The sequence below is a fragment of the Engystomops pustulosus genome, chromosome 1, assembly GCF_040894005.1.
Source record: "Engystomops pustulosus chromosome 1, aEngPut4.maternal, whole genome shotgun sequence".
Taxonomy (NCBI): Eukaryota; Metazoa; Chordata; class Amphibia; order Anura; family Leptodactylidae; genus Engystomops; species Engystomops pustulosus.
The window spans coordinates 18,512,219-18,529,493 of NC_092411.1; the positions used below are offsets into that span (position 1 = coordinate 18,512,219).

The following is a 17,275-nucleotide window of genomic DNA, read 5'->3' on the forward strand; positions in this document are numbered from 1 at the left end:
GTGCCCACAGAAAGGGCTCTGTGTGCCACCTCTGGCACCTGTGCCATAGGTTCGCCACCACTGTCCTATATGATTGAGAGTTATGGAGCAGATTCTCCTCTACTTTCTGTGTGCAGTGTATGGGAGACATGATAGCAGCCAGTCTCCAGCCACCGGCTCTGAGACATCTGAGACTTACAGATAGAGGCTGCAGAGGGGAAAACCGCTAGACACTGTATAAAACAAGTCATATAAGGACCATATATAGATTTACCCCTCATATATCACATGGCAGCTTAATATGAAAGGTCACCCCACAGCTTATGTGCAATCACATCATCCAGCATGATATAGTATTACATTGAAATAAGTGAAACATACCAAATACCTTACACATGCCATTAATACAGACGTCTCTGCTGCCGTTCCCCTCAAAACACGGCGTCCCGTCAATGACTGCATCCAGGAGCTTGTCCATAAAATTACTCTCTGCGTTTCGGCAGTGAAGTTCACAGGGATTAGCTGTGGAAAGAGAGAAGACAATATGAGCGTGAGTGGCTCTGTCCTCACTACCTCATGTCCTGGCCACTGCTGGCCCTTAAAGGGGATGATTTTTTAATGTATCATAAAAAAAATTGTGGCCAGCACGGTGGCTTAGTGGTTGGCATTACAGCCTTGCAGCGCTGGAGACCTGGTTCCAAGTCCCAGGGTCAACATCTGCAAAGAGTTTGTATGTTCTCTCCGTGTTTGTGTGGGTTTCCTCCGGGTCCTCCTGTTTCTTCCCACACTCCAAAACATACTGGTAGGTTTATTAGATTGTGAGCCCCAAGGGGACAGGGACTGATTTGGCAAGTTCTGTGCAGCGCTGTGTAATCTGTGTGCCCTATATTACTAAAGGAATTTTTAAATTATATTCACAAATCAGAACATTATACTATTTACTAATATGCTGGTATTAAAAGTTCTCGACCCAACTTTTCACCATGTGGCGTCACCTCATTAGATTAGGAAGTCTCCTTGAAATACAGGAAGTTAATGTTTGAAATGGCCATTGATGGTCACAAGACCATACCCCGAAACCTTCACTGGCATTAACCTCCCAGCTGTCCCGGATCTGGCGGAACAGTCCAAGATTTCTGTCCCGCTGTCCTGTGCGGTCTGAGGTATGTTCCAGTCCCTCAACTCTATAACTTAACTACAGTGATAATCCAGAGAGCGGCCAACGGGCTCAATGGTATAGGGTTCAGGCGTTTTTTATTTCCTATTAAGCTGCAACACAGAAAGGTGTAAGTGAAGGGCCACACTTGGGGTGTGTGCCATAATCTGAGAGAGGGCTGGAGGGGGGAAGCACCATATAAGGGGGAGCTGCTGGGGGTGCATAATATAAGGGGGATCTGTGGGTCATAATATGAGGGAAACTGGTGGGAAACTATATGAGGGGGAACTGCTGGAAGGGCACAATATGAAGGGGAGCTGGGGGTACCCAGTATAAGGGGGAAATGAGGGGACACAATATGAGGGGGGAGATGAGGGGTCCCCTTCCATTGTGCCCATTCACAGCAGTGAATGGAAACATTAGTGGCCATTTTTTGAAAGACTAAATTTTTTGAATATTTGGAAGAACCCAGTGAAGAACAGAAGGCCCCAGATAACTCACCCCCTTGTATTGTGACCATTCAGAGCAATGAGAAGGCCGTGTCTTTGACTCACGGGGAGCTTCCTGAAAAAGTCATTTTAGGAGAGAATAGATGGAGGTGCTGAATCAAGCAATGGTGGAACCCAGAGTGGATCCCGGGGCCCCAGGTATGTTGACTATTAATGCCTGATTTATAGTCAGATTGTGTTTCCTGGATGGAGTGTCCCTTTAATCTGCCACTTCCCCATATAATTACCCCATGTTTACTTTGATCCATATCTTAATACATCAATCTTCCAGACCCCCCGAGCACCCACCATACGCCTCATAGAGCTGTAACACTACACGCTGGACGCTGACAGCCCACACATGAAGTTTGTCAGAAAGTAAAAGTTCCCATTTCACTACAAAACCCTGATATTTCCCTGCAGCCGCCCGCCCATGTCTGATGATTAGCTCCGTCCTGTCACATCTCGTTTAGTAGCTCCATCGTCTCGTGTCAATTAGGAACATTGTTTGGTGAGACAGCGCATGAATTATGGCTCCGACCTGCCGGATCAGCTAATTACAGGACATTAGAGGGAAGCCGAGGGGGCGAGAGCTACATGAGGCCCAGGGGAGGGGGGGAGGGGTGACATCACATTATGTAAGACTAGATAAGCGGGAATATGGTGTTATCCTGAAAGTGTCGTTTTTATGTATTACAATAATATACAATAAAGTTGTTTTTTATTTAATTCTTCCTCGTTCTGATTCTTTTTTGTGTTAAAAAAAGCTCCCAATGTGACCTTTGCCTTTACCGTTCTTTGTGCTCTTTCTATTTACTAACCTAAAGTTGTCTGCCAGATACAGAACAGAAATAAAATCTGCTGACATAACATAACTTTGGGTTAGGAGAAGCAGGACTGTGAAATATGCATTTATAATCCAGGATTGTAGCTTCTTCAAGTGCACTGGGGGTGTGTCCTCACACTGTTGTGTTCTCTGCAAGAAGTGTTATGGATTGTCTCTGGATAGATGTGTGATTAGACCTTTGTGCATATTGTTAGTAGCAGCAGGACTGTAAATATATGGATTCGAATACCATGATTGTAGCTTCTCCTAGTGTAGTGCCCTGGATGGGAGGACCATTGAACTTTGGACATTTGTGGACATTTGTATATTTCCCCCTATTCGAACTCAGCACTTACTTTATTTTACATCAAGGGTTAACTTGCATTAATCTATTAGGGTACTGACCCGTTCTTTAGTGTTCACAGAAAGTGCATTGTCCGTGTATAATGCCCTGTGCCGCGATTTACTAAGATCGTGCGCCCGATATCCTGCATGTGTCGCTTCCCCGCTCAGGTCCCTGGAGTTCACCTTCCTCTTCCTGGTGCATGTAAGTGCTTGGGCTTGCGACACAATTTGAAAGTTAAATTAGTAAATAAGCTCCATTGTGTTTTGTTATATACGTTCTGTTTTTTATTATTGCATCTGTATAGACTAGTAGAAATGGTAAATAAAAATGACTTGTTTACCAGACAGCTTGACCTTTAGAGTGACAGGTGCTGTCAGGAAGTTGTTTACACTTTAGAACCCTAGAATATTATGGGGGATCAATGTAAGTCTATGGGAAAACGCTTTGTCATTGTGTTTGTGCAAAATGTAACCACTGCTCCCCTGGTAGAAAGTATATAAAGAGAACAGTCCCAGTGTCTAGTGTCTTGCAGTTAGGGAACAGAGCTTGGAGGAGAAGACTGACAGTCGATCTGAACAACCAGAAGAAGAAGCTCAGGGCCATAGACCCTGGGCTCCTGCCTGTGACCAGGGTACCAGCCTTCTGAGAAAGACAGGGACAGCTAGCCCAAGTCTTTCCTCAGCATTAACCCTTCTTCTGCCAGGTAAGAGATTGGAGAAGTCAGCCCTTTGTAAAGAAGGAAACTGTTCACAGCAGACCCTGACTCTTGGGACCTATTCCCCATTGTGGCGTATCACGCGTTACTATCTCTTCTGGAGATCAGCAAGACATGGTGACACCTTGACGGTGCATGGCGGCGGACCCAGTGCTCTAGGGGCATGTCCTAACACTACTGTGCTCTCTGCAGACAGGGATAGATATTGTCCCTTGAGAAATGTGTAATCAGACCTTTATATGTGTTAATAGTAGGAGCAGGATTGTGAAATATGAATTTATATTCCAGGATTGTAGCTTCTCCAAGTGCACTGGAGGCATGTTCTCACACTGCTGTGCTCTGTACTCTTTGCATTGAGCTGTTCCTCAATTTTCCACCTCTGTTAAAACATTAATCCACTGCAGAGGGTTCAGAGCACAGCGGTGTGAGGACACATCTGCGGTGCACTTGGAGTAGCTACAATCCTGGAATAAAATCTGTAACTCCAAAAAAATGGATACAGGAAGTCCCCGGGTTACGTAAAGGATAGGGTCCATCGGTTTGTTCTTAAGTTGAATTTGTATGTAAGTCGAAACTGTATATTTTATAATTGTAGCTCCAGGCAATTTTTTTTTTTTTTTGCCCCAGTGACAATTGGATTTTCCAAACTTTAGCTGCAATGCGAACCAGGATTACCAATAAAGCTTCATTACAGACATGTTACAGCCAATCATTACAGCCAATTGTATCCAGAGGTCACAGTAGGCAGAGGGGTCTGTCTTTAACTAGGGGTTGTCTGTAAAATCAGGTGTCCTTAAGTAGGGGACCGCCTGTATATGGAAAAACATATATCTCACTGAACTACTTTAATTTTTAAAAACACTGTAGTTTAGTTTAATGCTATTCCCATGAGGTCCGTCCACCGCTGTTGTTATGGATTTGATTGGTTGAGGGGCAGAGCGACATAAAACATAGCATTGTTGGGTTATTTTGAAGACTGGTGTAGGTCTCTAGGACCCGATCATACATCTGGTGGAAATGCCATGATAGACATCTTTAATAGGAAAACCCATTTAAGTAGCAGATGTGTCTAACCCCTTTAAGTAGGTGATCGCTGATGTATAAGGCATGTGAATGGCTTTCATTTGGCCCAAGTAATTCAAATTCCGGGTGCAGAGCTACAATGCCAATCACAATCCATGGGACAAGAGCGGAAAAATTTGTACAAAAATCGCAGCCCCGGACACCCCTTTAAGTGTGACTTCCCCCATCTAGTACTTACCTGTGTTATAGATAGGATACCATGTATGCAGATCATTTTTATACAGCACCGAATCAAACTCAGCGCACTGCATCTGGCGGAAGGACGGCTGGTTCCTAGGACACGGGTTGGTCTTACACATTCTATAGCGCTTCCTTTCTCCGGTACAATACTTCCCTCCAAACTTTGGCCTAAAAAGAGTTAAATAAAAAATTTGGATAAATTAATCGGGAGGCAAGTTACATACTGATTTGTGATGCCGCAGCTCCCTGTAACCACAGAGTCCTGGAGTGGGTCCAAAGGGGATGAACAAGATTTAAAGGGGATTACTGGGAAATATAGAAAAAACACCCTGGGCAGGGGATAATGAAAAAGGGAAACAATGGGGCTCATTTCCGTCGGGTTTCCCAAATTTTTCCGTTTTACAACGAATTCCGCCAGGATTTTGGCGCACGCGATCGGCTTTCACACGACAGAAATGGGGGGGGGGGGGCGAAGCTGTTGGACAACCCGACGAATTTGGAAAAAACGCGGAATTTAAAAATTGTTTTGTGTGGCAAGATCAGCACTTACATGCACTGGCAAGAAGAAGGTGAACTCCGGTGGACCTCGGCGCAGCAGCGACACATGCTGGATATCGGGTGCACGACCTTAGTGAATCCCGGCAGAACCTGAATCCTTGTCGGAGAACGCACCCCGGGATCGCGACTGGACCGGGTAAGTAAATGAGCCCCAATATAGTCATCAAATCCGGAGCTCGAAGCAGGAGGTAGAGCAAAGTAAGTCTACTTTTTTTCTTTTTAGTGATACCCCTTTTCCCCGGCAGCCAGGATTTTTTAGAATACCTACAAACTCCCTAAAGATGTAAAGGCCACTGTATATCCAACTTCACAAGCAAATCTTATGTGCTCAATCTCCCCTCCTAATAATGAAAAAAGGAAGAAACTTCCAAAAACAGAGCCACACCTGACTATGTTTTGTGCAAGTATTTCAACCTTTGGAGAACCCCTTTAAGTGTTCATTTTCATGAAAGCTTGTTCTGCATCTCCATGGTAACAGACTACGAACAAACAAACCCTCTGTAGTCTGATTCTGTGGTCTTCTGACATATAAATTAATAATAATTTAATAATTCCTTTATTTATATAGCGCACACAGATTCCGCAGCGCTGCACAGAGTTTGCCAGATCAGTCCCTGTCCCCAATGGGGCTCACAATCTAATCATCCTACCAGTATGTTTTGGAGTGTGGGAGGAAACCGGAGGACCAGGAGGAAACCCACGCAAACACAGAGAGAACATACAAACTCTTTGCAGATGTTGACCCTGGGACTTGAACCCAGGACCCCAGCGCTGCAAGGATGTAATGCCACCGTGCCGCACCACTATTTCAACTCTTCCTAACAAATGTTCAATAGAATAAAGTAAAGGGCAATAGATAAAACAATACAACAGCAGGATCTGACTACACAGGGTTTGTTTGTAATCTGTTACCATGAAGATATTTTGTTTTCCCCTATAACGTACAATGTTAGCATCATTAGCATCTGCTGTGTGACTAGGCACTCGTCCACTGAGAGGGGCTGGAAAGGAGCAGTTCCCCCCCCCCCCCACCACCACCACCCTTGGGAAACTGCTCCTCCATGTGTCCTCCTTTTCAAATATATGAATAACTCCCCTCACTCGGGATTGGCTGTAGAGGAGCAGGGGGCGTCGCTAAGTCAAGTGATGGGTGTTTTCATATATTTGAAAAGGTCACATGGAGGAGCAGTTTCCCAAGGGTGGTGGGGGGGGGGACTACTCCTTTCCAGCCCCTCCCAGGGGACGAGTGCCTAGTCACACAGCAGATGCTAATGAAAGGTACAATATAACATATCTTTTTTTCTGTAAAACCTATTTTTTATACAAAAACACTGTGGCAGTGTATGTACTATGCTCTGTGGGGACTGGGGGAGTGCAAAAAATGGGTCTCCTGGTGACAGGTTCCCTTTAAGGCTGTATATGTGACTACAGGGAGAGACTACACAGGGTTAGTTTGTAGTTTGTAACCAATGGACACATCGGGGGAGATTTATCAGGGCTTGAAGACTAGTTTTCTGGTGTACGGGCTCTGAGATAATCTCATATCCTAGTCAACTTCCAGGAATTGTGATTATTTCAGCTTTAACGCCACCTCCATGCCAAGTGGGTGTGGAAGGGTTAGAGGGGGCATGTTTAGTGGCGGAGTGGGGCAGTGCAGGGCATTCCAGGCCTGGTAATTGTGCAAGTGTACACAAGGCAGGTCCTGGGATAAAACTGTATGCCAGCACAGCCGGCCACCGGATATTTCAGAAGACGGGCGCCTCGCTATGTGTCCTGCCGGGCAGAGGGGCCGGGGTTTTATCATACACTGATCGCTAGGTGCCATTGGTCCTGCATATGAGCTGTATACACAAAACGGTTTGATGCATACTCACTCCGGGTTGTTACATTTCCTCTCTGCACTCTGTACCCCAGCTCCACACGTCCTCGTGCAGTGGGTCCACGACGTCCACATACCCCAGCCCCCATTCACAGTGTCCGGCTGTTTTCCTACAGTAACACATGCACCATTGATGCACCACTGCAAAACGACATTGTATCATTATTATGCATCATAGACAATCACCACAATGATACAGGGATAGCAAAATATGCATCATAAGCATGAAATCCTCCGTTCAATGTATATGCAAATTAGTATTTTGGTGCACAGTGGGTGTGGCTACGAGGTTAAGGACAACCTCCAGTGCTTAGCTTTACCTCCTACTCCCACTTGGCTGACAGTACTATGTTCTCCCTTTAAAATTTAGGGAGACTGGGTGCAGTGGACCTCATAGCCACACCCATGGTGCACTGAAATCCTTATGCATGTGCACTGGTACTTAATTCCCATAAAGCATCAGGTTCCTTGTTCTAAGCAATCGGCCCCCCTGGGATTTGACACTGTTCCCCTAGTCCTACATAGAAATGAATAAATTTGTCAGTGTACCGGTGTCCATTGGGCCGACTCCATTGCCAGCAGTTTTCCGTTCCTTATCTTTATGACTTATTGACGTCCGATCTAAGTAACTTTGCTAATAAACATTAAGACAATTATGAGATGGTCAATATCGCTCAGACTCTATGTCCTGATGTATTAGATATAGGGAGACCTATAGGGGGTGTGAGACACTGAAGGGGTTAACTGTGGATGGGCGGTATGTTTCCCCTAGGTTTTCATACTATGCGAGGCCTTAGTGCTGAGGTTGTGTTGTCCAGCACCTTGGACACAGGTGATGGGAGCAGCCTAATCAGTCTGCATAAAGCCGCTGAGCAGAGCTGAGAGTGTTGTCTCTCTGAAAGGAGGCTGGAGAGCACACAGCCCGGACCTCTGTGCCTGGAGCAGCGACATATTTTATGTACTAGTGGTGAGTTAGAGAAACTCTGTTTAGTTAGCACCCTGACGGGTAGGATTTTGTTTGTTTAATGCCTGAATGTAAAGAATGTTTTGGACTGCACCTTGGTGTCACTGTCTTGAACTGCATCACAAAACCCCGCTACCACGGTCTCTACTGGGCCAAATCTCCCACATATGGTGGAGGATGCGGGCAGTTCAAAAGACACACACCTGAAAGGCTCGCTACATCCTGCAACATTGCATGGCCTGGGTGAAAGCAGCAGACAAATTGCAGGATAAAGCCAAGATGGAGGACTTTATTAAGGCCATGCTCCAGCAGCAGGAGGAGAGATCCCGCCAGCAGCAGGAAGAGTCCCAGGCTAATCGGCAGCTGCAGCAAGCCATGCTCCAGCAACAACAGGAAGAGTCCCGAGCTAATCGACAGCTGCAGCAAGCCATGCTCCAGCAACAACAGGAAGAGTCCCGAGCTAATCGACAGCTGCAGCAAGCCATGCTCCAGCAGCAGGAGGAGAGGTCCCGCCAGCAGCAGGAAGAGTCCCGAGCCATGTTCCAGCTGATGAGGGAAAAGTTTTCTGGCGTTATGGCAGCACCGCAAGCGACGACTACTGAGGGGTCCCATATTGGTTTGCAAGGGTATCCGGTTGTCCAGCATTCCGCACGGGCTGCAGTGCAGAAGGCTTTACAAAAGATGACGGCGACCGACGATGTGGAGGCGTGTTCGAGCGAGTAGCTGAGCGAGAGGAGTTACCAGCTGAGCAATGGGCAGATGTCCTGGCGCCGTTCCTGACAGGCGAATCGCAGAAGGCTTACTACGACCTGAGTGAAACGGAGGCCCGTGAGTACCCCCAGCTAAAGGCGGAGATTCTGGCTCGTCTTGGGGTCACCATACAAGTTCGTTCCAGCCGGGTCCACCAGTGGGCATACTCTGAAAAACTACCCCCGCGCTCCCAAATGCATGACCTGATCCATCTTGTCCGGAAGTGGCTACAACCCGAGGACTGCACCCCAGCACAGATGGTCGAGAGAGTGGTTCTTGACAAGTTCACCCGTTCTCTGCCCTCTCGGCTCCAGCGGTGGGTTGGACAGGCCGGTCCCACAAATGCTGAGGATCTTGTGTCCCTTGTAGAGAGGTATCGGGCTACGGAGGATCTTCTACTTATCTCTCCCACACGAAGCAGTGCCAGTGATAAGGTCACCAAACCATCTGGTAAGATTGCTACTGCAGAAAAAGGGAAACAGGTCAGGTTGGGAGGGGGTCCACTGGGGGGCTTGGATACGCAGAAACCCAGTGAGGCTCGTGACAGAGGTCATAGCCGTATCCAGTGCTGGCGATGCCATGAAATTGGCCATATTGCTGCCAACTGTCCCCTGTCAGTGGAGCCAGTGGACTGCAACCAGACCCGGCGAATGTCACTGTTTGCCCGGCCGGTTCTGGCAGCCGAGTAAGTCACGGATGCAGAACCCCAAGTGTGTATGGTCACAATCGGGGGTCACATGGTGGAAGCCTTGCTAGACTCGGGGAGTCTGGTCACCCTGGTGCGGGGAACTTTGGTTGATCCTGGACTGTACAGTGGGCGGAGAGTGGGAGTGTTGTGTATACATGGGGACACTCGCGAATATCACACTGCCGTCATCAACCTACATACACCTTGTGGTACTATCACCCATGAAGTGGGGGTGGTGGGGACCCTGTTTCATGAGACTATTATCGGCAGAGACTTACCGGTGTTTTGGGACCTCTGGAGACGAAGACCCACCTCAGGTGCTATTACAGATAATGGACATCGGATATGCCCGGCCTTGGCCCCTGAACCCTTCGAGGCCAATGTGCCCACACCAGCAGTAGGGGTGACCTCAGGTGATGAATTCTCTCCCCTAGAGGTCCTAGCTGGTGAGGTCGAGGGTCACGAGGTGGGGGCCGACATGCCGGACCTTGAGATTTCCCGTGAAAATTTTGGGGCTGCACAGCTACAGGACCCTACCTTATTTAAAGCACAGGAGAATGTTAAAGTGATAAATGGGGTACTCCAAATACCAGGGGCTGACAAAATATACCCCCGAATGGTGATTGTTGGGGAACTGTTGTACAGGGTTGACCAGATACGGGGTGAGGAGGTTGAGCAACTTGTAGTACCCCAATCTCACCATAGGCTGGTGCTAGATTTGGCACACAAACATGTGCTGGGAGGGCACTTAGGTGCTGGGAAGACCCGAGAGAGGATCCTGCAGCGATTTTTCTGGCCTGGGGTATGGGAGGAGGTAAACCGGTATTGTAGCTCCTGCCCTGAGTGTCAACTTACTGCCCCGTTGTCCCACTTCAGGAGTCCTCTGGTCCCGCTACCAATCATAGAGGTGCCGTTTGAACTGATTGCAATGGATTTGGTTGGCCCCATAGTCAAATCCACAAGGGGGCACCAGTACATCCTGGTTATCCTGGACTACGCTACGCGGTATCCAGAGGCGATTCCATTAAGGAACACCTCCTCCAAAAACATTGCTAGGGAGCTGTTCCAGGTATTCTCCCGCACAGGCCTCCCCAAGGAAATCTTGACTGACCAGGGTACCCCATTCATGTCTAGAGTAATGAAGGAGATGTGTAAATTACTGGAGGTTAAACAGCTCCGCACCTCTGTATATCATCCTCAGACAGATGGCCTGGTCGAGCGGTTTAACAAGACTTTGAAGGGGATGCTAAAGAAGGTGGTCAGCAAAGATGGGAAGGACTGGGATTGTTTGTTGCCTTATCTGATGTTTGCCATACGTGAGGTACCCCAGTCTTCCACAGGTTTCTCACCCTTTGAGCTATTATATGGCCGTTCCCCGCATGGACTCCTGGACGTAGCTAAGGAGACCTGGGAACAGGAAAGGACCCCCCACCGTAGTGTGATTGAACACGTCTCACTTATGCAGGACCGCATAGCGGCAGTAATGCCCCTTGTAAAGGAGCACATGACAAGGGCACAAGAGGCCCAGTCTAGGGTCTACAATAGATCAGCCAGACTCAGGACCTTTAACCCAGGCGACAGAGTGTTAGTTCTTGTGCCCACCGTAGAGAGTAAGTTCTTGGCGAAATGGCAAGGTCCATATGAAGTCATGGAGAAAGTAGGGGAGGTTAACTACAAGGGGAGGAGGAAACCCGAACAGATATACCACGTGAACCTCCTAAAGCCATGGAGGGAAAGAGAGTCCCTGATAGCCGTGGGAGTACGAAAAGCGTCTGTCCCCAAGAAGTTGACACCCGAGGTAGGTGTACCCGGAGAGGAGGAAACCCGAACAGATATACCACGTGAACCTCCTAAAGCCATGGAGGGAAAGAGAGTCCCTGATAGCCGTGGGAGTACGAAAAGCGTCTGTCCCCAAGAAGTTGACACCCGAGGTAGGTGTACCCGATGCCAAGGTGCCTGAAGTACGGATCTCGGAGTCCCTCTCCAGGGCCCAGATTCAGGAAGGGAAGGAGTTTGTGCTCCGAAACGTTGATGTGTTCTCTAAGTTACCGGGTCGTACTTCAGTCATCAAGCATGACATCATAACCGAACCCCACATCCGGGTACACCAAAAACCCTACCAGGTCCCTGAAGAGCGCCGGCTAGCCATAACCGAAGAAGTCAGGCAGATGTTAGACCTGGGGGTTATCGAGGAGTCTAAAAGTGACTGGTCGAGTCCTATTGTGTTGATTCCCAAGCCTGATGGTTCCCTACGGTTCTGCAATGACTTTAGGAAGTTGAACGAGGTATCCAAATTTGATTCTTACCCTATGCCTAGAGTTGACGAGTTGATAGAACGACTTGGACAGGCTAGGTTCTTCTCCACCCTTGACCTGACGAAAGGGTATTGGCAGGTACCCCTTACTGACAGGTCTAGAGAGAAGACAGCTTTTGTTACTCCTGATGGGCTATTTCAGTATGTGGTACTCCCCTTTGGGCTACATGGGGCTCCCGCCACATTCCAGAGGTTAATGGATCTCGTACTAAAACCTCACCGGAGATATGCCTCGGCCTACCTGGATGACATCATAGTCTATAGTAACGATTGGGATTGGGAGTCTATAGTAACAGGGTTGACAGCGAACACCCAAAAATGTGCGCTTGGTCTGGAAGAGGCCCGTTACCTGGGGTACCGTATTGGGCGAGGTGTCATCAAACCCCAAGTAAATAAAGTGGAGGCGATACAGCGGTGGCCACGACCTGTGAGCAAGAAGCAAGTGAGGGCTTTCCTAGGCATAATGGGCTATTATCGCTGATTTATTCCCGATTTTGCGACAATAGCGGCACCCCTGACTGACCTGACCAAGGGTAGCGGGTCGGTAATGGTAAAGTGGAGTGAAGAGGCTGAGGGGGCGTTTCAGCGACTTAAGACGGTTTTGTGCGAGGGGCCGGTACTGATCACCCCTAACTTCACCAAAACCTTTATTGTACAGACTGACGCTTCTGACGTGGGCTTAGGGGCTGTTCTGTCCCAAGTAGTGGAGGGTGAGGAACATCCCGTGACATTCCTGAGCCGCAAGCTCACACCTCCTGAGAAGAACTATAGCATAGTTGAGAGGGAGTGCTTGGCGATCAAATGGGCTCTGGAATCCCTGAGGTATTACTTGATAGGGCGACAGTTTACGCTAGTAACCGATCACTCTCCCCTCACCTGGATGAGTCAGGCCAAAGAGAGAAATGCCAGGGTCACAAGGTGGTTCCTAATGTTGCAGAATTTCAAATTCACGGTAGAACATCGAGCAGGAAAGCTGCATGGGAATGCCGATGCCCTGTCTCGGACCCACTGTCTGATGGCCAAAAGTGTTCGCCCCCACAGGGTCAAACAGAGGGGGAGGGTATAAGAGACACTGAAGGGGTTAACTGTGGATGGGCGGTATGTTTCCCCTAGGTTTTCATACTATGCGAGGCCTTAGTGCTGAGGTTGTGTTGTCCAGCACCTTGGACACAGGTGATGGGAGCAGCCTAATCAGTCTGCATAAAGCCACTGAGCAGAGCTGAGAGTGTTGTCTCTCTGAAAGGAGGCTGGAGAGCACACAGCCCTGACCTCTGTGCCTGGAGCAGCGACTTATTTTATGTTCTAGTGTTGAGTTAGAGAAACTCTGTTTAGTTAGCACCCTGACGGGTAGGATTTTGTTTGTTTAATGCCTGAATGTAAAGGCTGTTTTATTTTGCTGCTGCAATAAACGCAGGCGAGACCTGTTTTGGACTGCACCTTGGTGTCACTGTCTTGAACTGCATCACAAAACCCCGCTACCACGGTCTCTACTGGGCCAAATCTCCCACAGGGGTTAGAGTGAGTGCAGTCAGTGCCGTTCACCCATCACCATCATATGCTGGTCCTTGGCTGCTCTAGTCAACTTTGCAGCAAGTGGTTACAGACAACAGCGACATTTATGGACCAAAACCACCAAGTTCTGTAATGTTTACCCCTTAAAGGGGAATTGTAAGGATAATGTACCCCCACACAACATAATAGTTGTGCCTTGTATGATGTGACATAGATACCTTATTTTCCCCGCATCGGGTCCCATCTGCTGTAGCATCAAGCTTGGACCTACAGGAATCCTTTACTGCGCACCACAAGGTCTGGCAGACGTTCTGCAGAGAATAAATATGGAAAGAAACCATGAAAACATCTCATATCTCATCTTTTTGCAGCCTTTTATAGTCCACCCAGGAACCTGTGCAATAAGTAATAATCTACAGGTTTGTTTCTTTATGAACCAATGGAGTTAAATGCCGTTACATGTAAAACCCAAGATTGGGTGGACATCTTTCCTGGATGGTCAATATATATTTATTCAATGAGAATATATTATTAAAAATATTAATCAGGAGGAAACCCTATTAAACCTAAGCCAGTGCTCCTCAGGGGTGGGGCTTTTCTGATGGCCTATTGCAGACAGAACAGCAGGAACAGCAGGGGTGGGTTTTCTCAAACTTAGTGACTTAAATCCAGAAAGGAGGGGGGTTCAGATGTATAGGAAGGGATTGGTCAGAAGGAAAGGCTTTTACTGGAGTCCAGGTCCCCTTGGAGGTTCCTCAGGTGACTTTGGCTGCTCACAGTTTGACTTTGCTCTCATATATGGATTTACAGAATGGAAACATTCACAAGTTACTTCCCATTATCACACTAATGCAAAATAATTAAGTATGAGGCCAGATAAGGGCAGATTTCCTAAAAGCATTGACTTCCATCACAGACCATCAATATGGTGTAATAAGTGTTCCCTGCAGTCTATTTTTATCAGATTAGCGGCTTTCCGTACAATTAGTTCAGCCATTAGCGATAGATAATCCCAATAATGGAAACATACACTGGCCCCAATATTCCTGGATAAAGATTAACTTGTGTAATGTTGTATTGTAGATGTCTGATATGGAGGGGGAGCCCTAAACCAACCAACATGGTATCTTCTACTGTTACTTCTGAAAGCCAGATGCTTCCTCCAGATGCTATTCCGGCGCCTCGGTGGTTACAACTATAGCTCTGCTGCTGTACATACACAGAGGTGATGGTTTGTTAAGGCAACTGTCCTGACTTCCTGTTCCTTGTCCTGCTCTGTCAATGGCCACCCATGTTCTCCTTTCCTCTCCTGTGTCCTGGCACATGCGTGATTCCCCTGTTATCTAAAAGAAATACGGGGCTCATGGAAACAATGACCTTTGCCAATCGCTGGTGGTCTCTGGTTATAGAAGGCTCCTCCCCACAGGAAGGTGCTTGAGCATTAAGTTCCTACTCCATCCAAAGTGACGCATCTGTTGCTATTTGGCTTCTATGTTCTTGACCCTGGATTGAACCTTTTTCTCGAAATTACTGTTCCACTGACATTTGCTCACAACCTCTGCCTTATTTGACTTTAAAACTTTCCCCTGCTGACAAGTGACGTAGTTATTTACAGCATTTATCAGGTCATAGAAGAAATCCTGGTGTTTATTCTGATCCCATTCTGTTTTTGATCAAGTATCGGAACTGTATATTTTATAATTGTAGATTCAGACAAATTTTCTTTTTTGTCCCAGTGACAATTGGAGTTTAAAAATTTTCTGCATTAATTGGACCAAGGATTATCAATAAAGCTTCATTACAGACATCTTACAGCTGATCATTGCAGTCTGGGACTATAGTAACATCCAGAGAGGTCACCAGAGGTCACAGTGGGCAGAGGGGTCCGTCCTTAACTAGGGGTCGTCTGTAAGTCGGGTGTCCTTAAGTATAAATTTAAAAAAAAAATCCAAATTAAGTAGAATTGGTGAAAAAATACATTTGCGCCAATATCTTGTGGGCTTGGATTTTACGGCTTTCACTGTGCGCCAAAATGAATGACTTTATTCTTTGTGTTAGCGTGATCATCGGGAATACCAAATGTTTTCATACATTTACAAAAATTAAACTTTTCTGTACAAAAATAATTTCTTCATGTTACCAACTTCTGGCGCTAATACACTTTCATACTTCAGTGTATTTAGCTTTAGGGGGGGTGTCATTTTTTCGCGAGATGAGATGACGTTTTCACTGCTACCATTTTAAGGACTTTACAGCCACTTTTTATATGTTGCAAAATGGCAAAAAAGTGGCCCTTTCAATATTAGGCGCTAGTTTCTGTTACGGAGTTAAACGCAGGGAATAACCGTTTTCATATTTTGATAGATTCGACATTTAGGTACCTAACATGTTTATGATTTTTAGTGTTTATTTATGTTTATATCAGATCTAGGGAAAAGGGGGGTGATTCGAATTTTAGTTCCCACAGACCCGAGAGGCTAATCCTTGCCCAAGTAGCCTCTGCTGAAAATTTGCATATTAGTTAGACAAAGTTTAGATCAGATTAAGGAGTATTATAGGATTAGAATCTTAGGTTTAGAATGTTAGTAAGAACCGACCATCAGATCTACCTTAATAGGCAAATTCCTGATGATAGATTTCCTATAATTTTTGCGGCTCCGTTGATTCCAGTACAGTTGGAATTTTGGTAAAACCATCACCGATCCCGAGCAATCCGGGCTGATACTTTCAGGTTCTAATATTCTATTGAGTCTCTGTAAGATCTGTAGGATCTCTGTCAGATGGGCATACCAGGGCTGGAGAGGGCAGCATGGCACAACCCACCTGACATTAGAGTGCCTCATTAGCATATTAGGTGTCCAAATTAACGGCAGTGATTGCTCAGGAACAGTGGTCCCAACTGATTAGAATAGTCACTACATAGATGAAATAAAATGGAAGCCTTTGAAAAAATGCAAAGAAGATTATATTTTTCTATGTCAATCAGATGTGAAAAAAGACTCATCATTGATCATCCAGAAGGCGGCGCTATCAGATTTTTTTGTTGAAAAATAGGGTTATGAAAGGGGTAGACACAACATATGTGCAGCCATTTAAAACCAATGGGACCAAGCGAATATTAGGGTCTTCTGTCTGCCCTTGGGCTAAAATTTTAATATAAATCAAAGTTTTTAGGAAAACCTACTGACTTACGTCCACTAGTTGGCAGAAGGTGGCGTTGGGTCCGTACTGCAGCTGGCACTGGTGGTTGACATCATACAGGACTCCCGGGGCAATTAATGGAAGCTTAAAATCTTTCTTTGCTGGTAAATCGTCGAGACAGGATCCCCACCCCCGACTACAGGGCAAGAAGAAGAGAAAATCACCAATCACACGAGATTTAACCTGACAATTTCTTTCAATTCTAAATTTACATACTTTTTTTTATCATTATCAGATCTTGTAATATATTCTTTCCCCATTTAGTGTAGTAGTAAAATCTATCTCCCTGCAACCACCACTAGGGGGAGCGCACTATGTAATGTGTTATTAGAGTACACTGCATAGACAGTATGCAGTCAGCTCCCACGTGCTCCCTAGTCGTGACAAAGGAACCTACAGCAATATACCTTATGTTGTGGTCAAGTTTAAAAAAGCAGAATCAAAGACCAGATGTTGAAATAAATCCCTGCTTACTCTAAAAATCGGGTGATATATTCTTTGCTGCAGGGCGACCATGTCAGCGGGGAGGTGTCATACTGCAGCTGCCGGGACATTATGTACGGTTGTCCTCCCGATGACTCACAGTCGTTCCCTTGTCCATCATGCTGGATCCCAAAGCTGCAAGAAAATGACAGC

The 17,275-nt window shown here is 46.6% G+C and overlaps 1 protein-coding gene across 1 annotated transcript in view; it reads right to left on the reverse strand.

Annotated features, from left to right (window-relative positions):
- Positions 1-17,275, reverse strand: part of ADAMTS12 (ADAM metallopeptidase with thrombospondin type 1 motif 12) — a 348,163-nt gene that overhangs the window by 89,103 nt on the left and 241,785 nt on the right. The window contains exons 8-13 of the mRNA XM_072134459.1: positions 17,114-17,257; positions 16,631-16,775; positions 13,657-13,749; positions 7,206-7,351; positions 4,772-4,941; positions 368-501 (exon numbers count right to left, since the gene is read on the reverse strand). Of these exons, the coding sequence (XP_071990560.1) occupies positions 368-501; positions 4,772-4,941; positions 7,206-7,351; positions 13,657-13,749; positions 16,631-16,775; positions 17,114-17,257 (832 nt within the window). The remainder of the gene's footprint in view (positions 1-367; positions 502-4,771; positions 4,942-7,205; positions 7,352-13,656; positions 13,750-16,630; positions 16,776-17,113; positions 17,258-17,275) is intronic.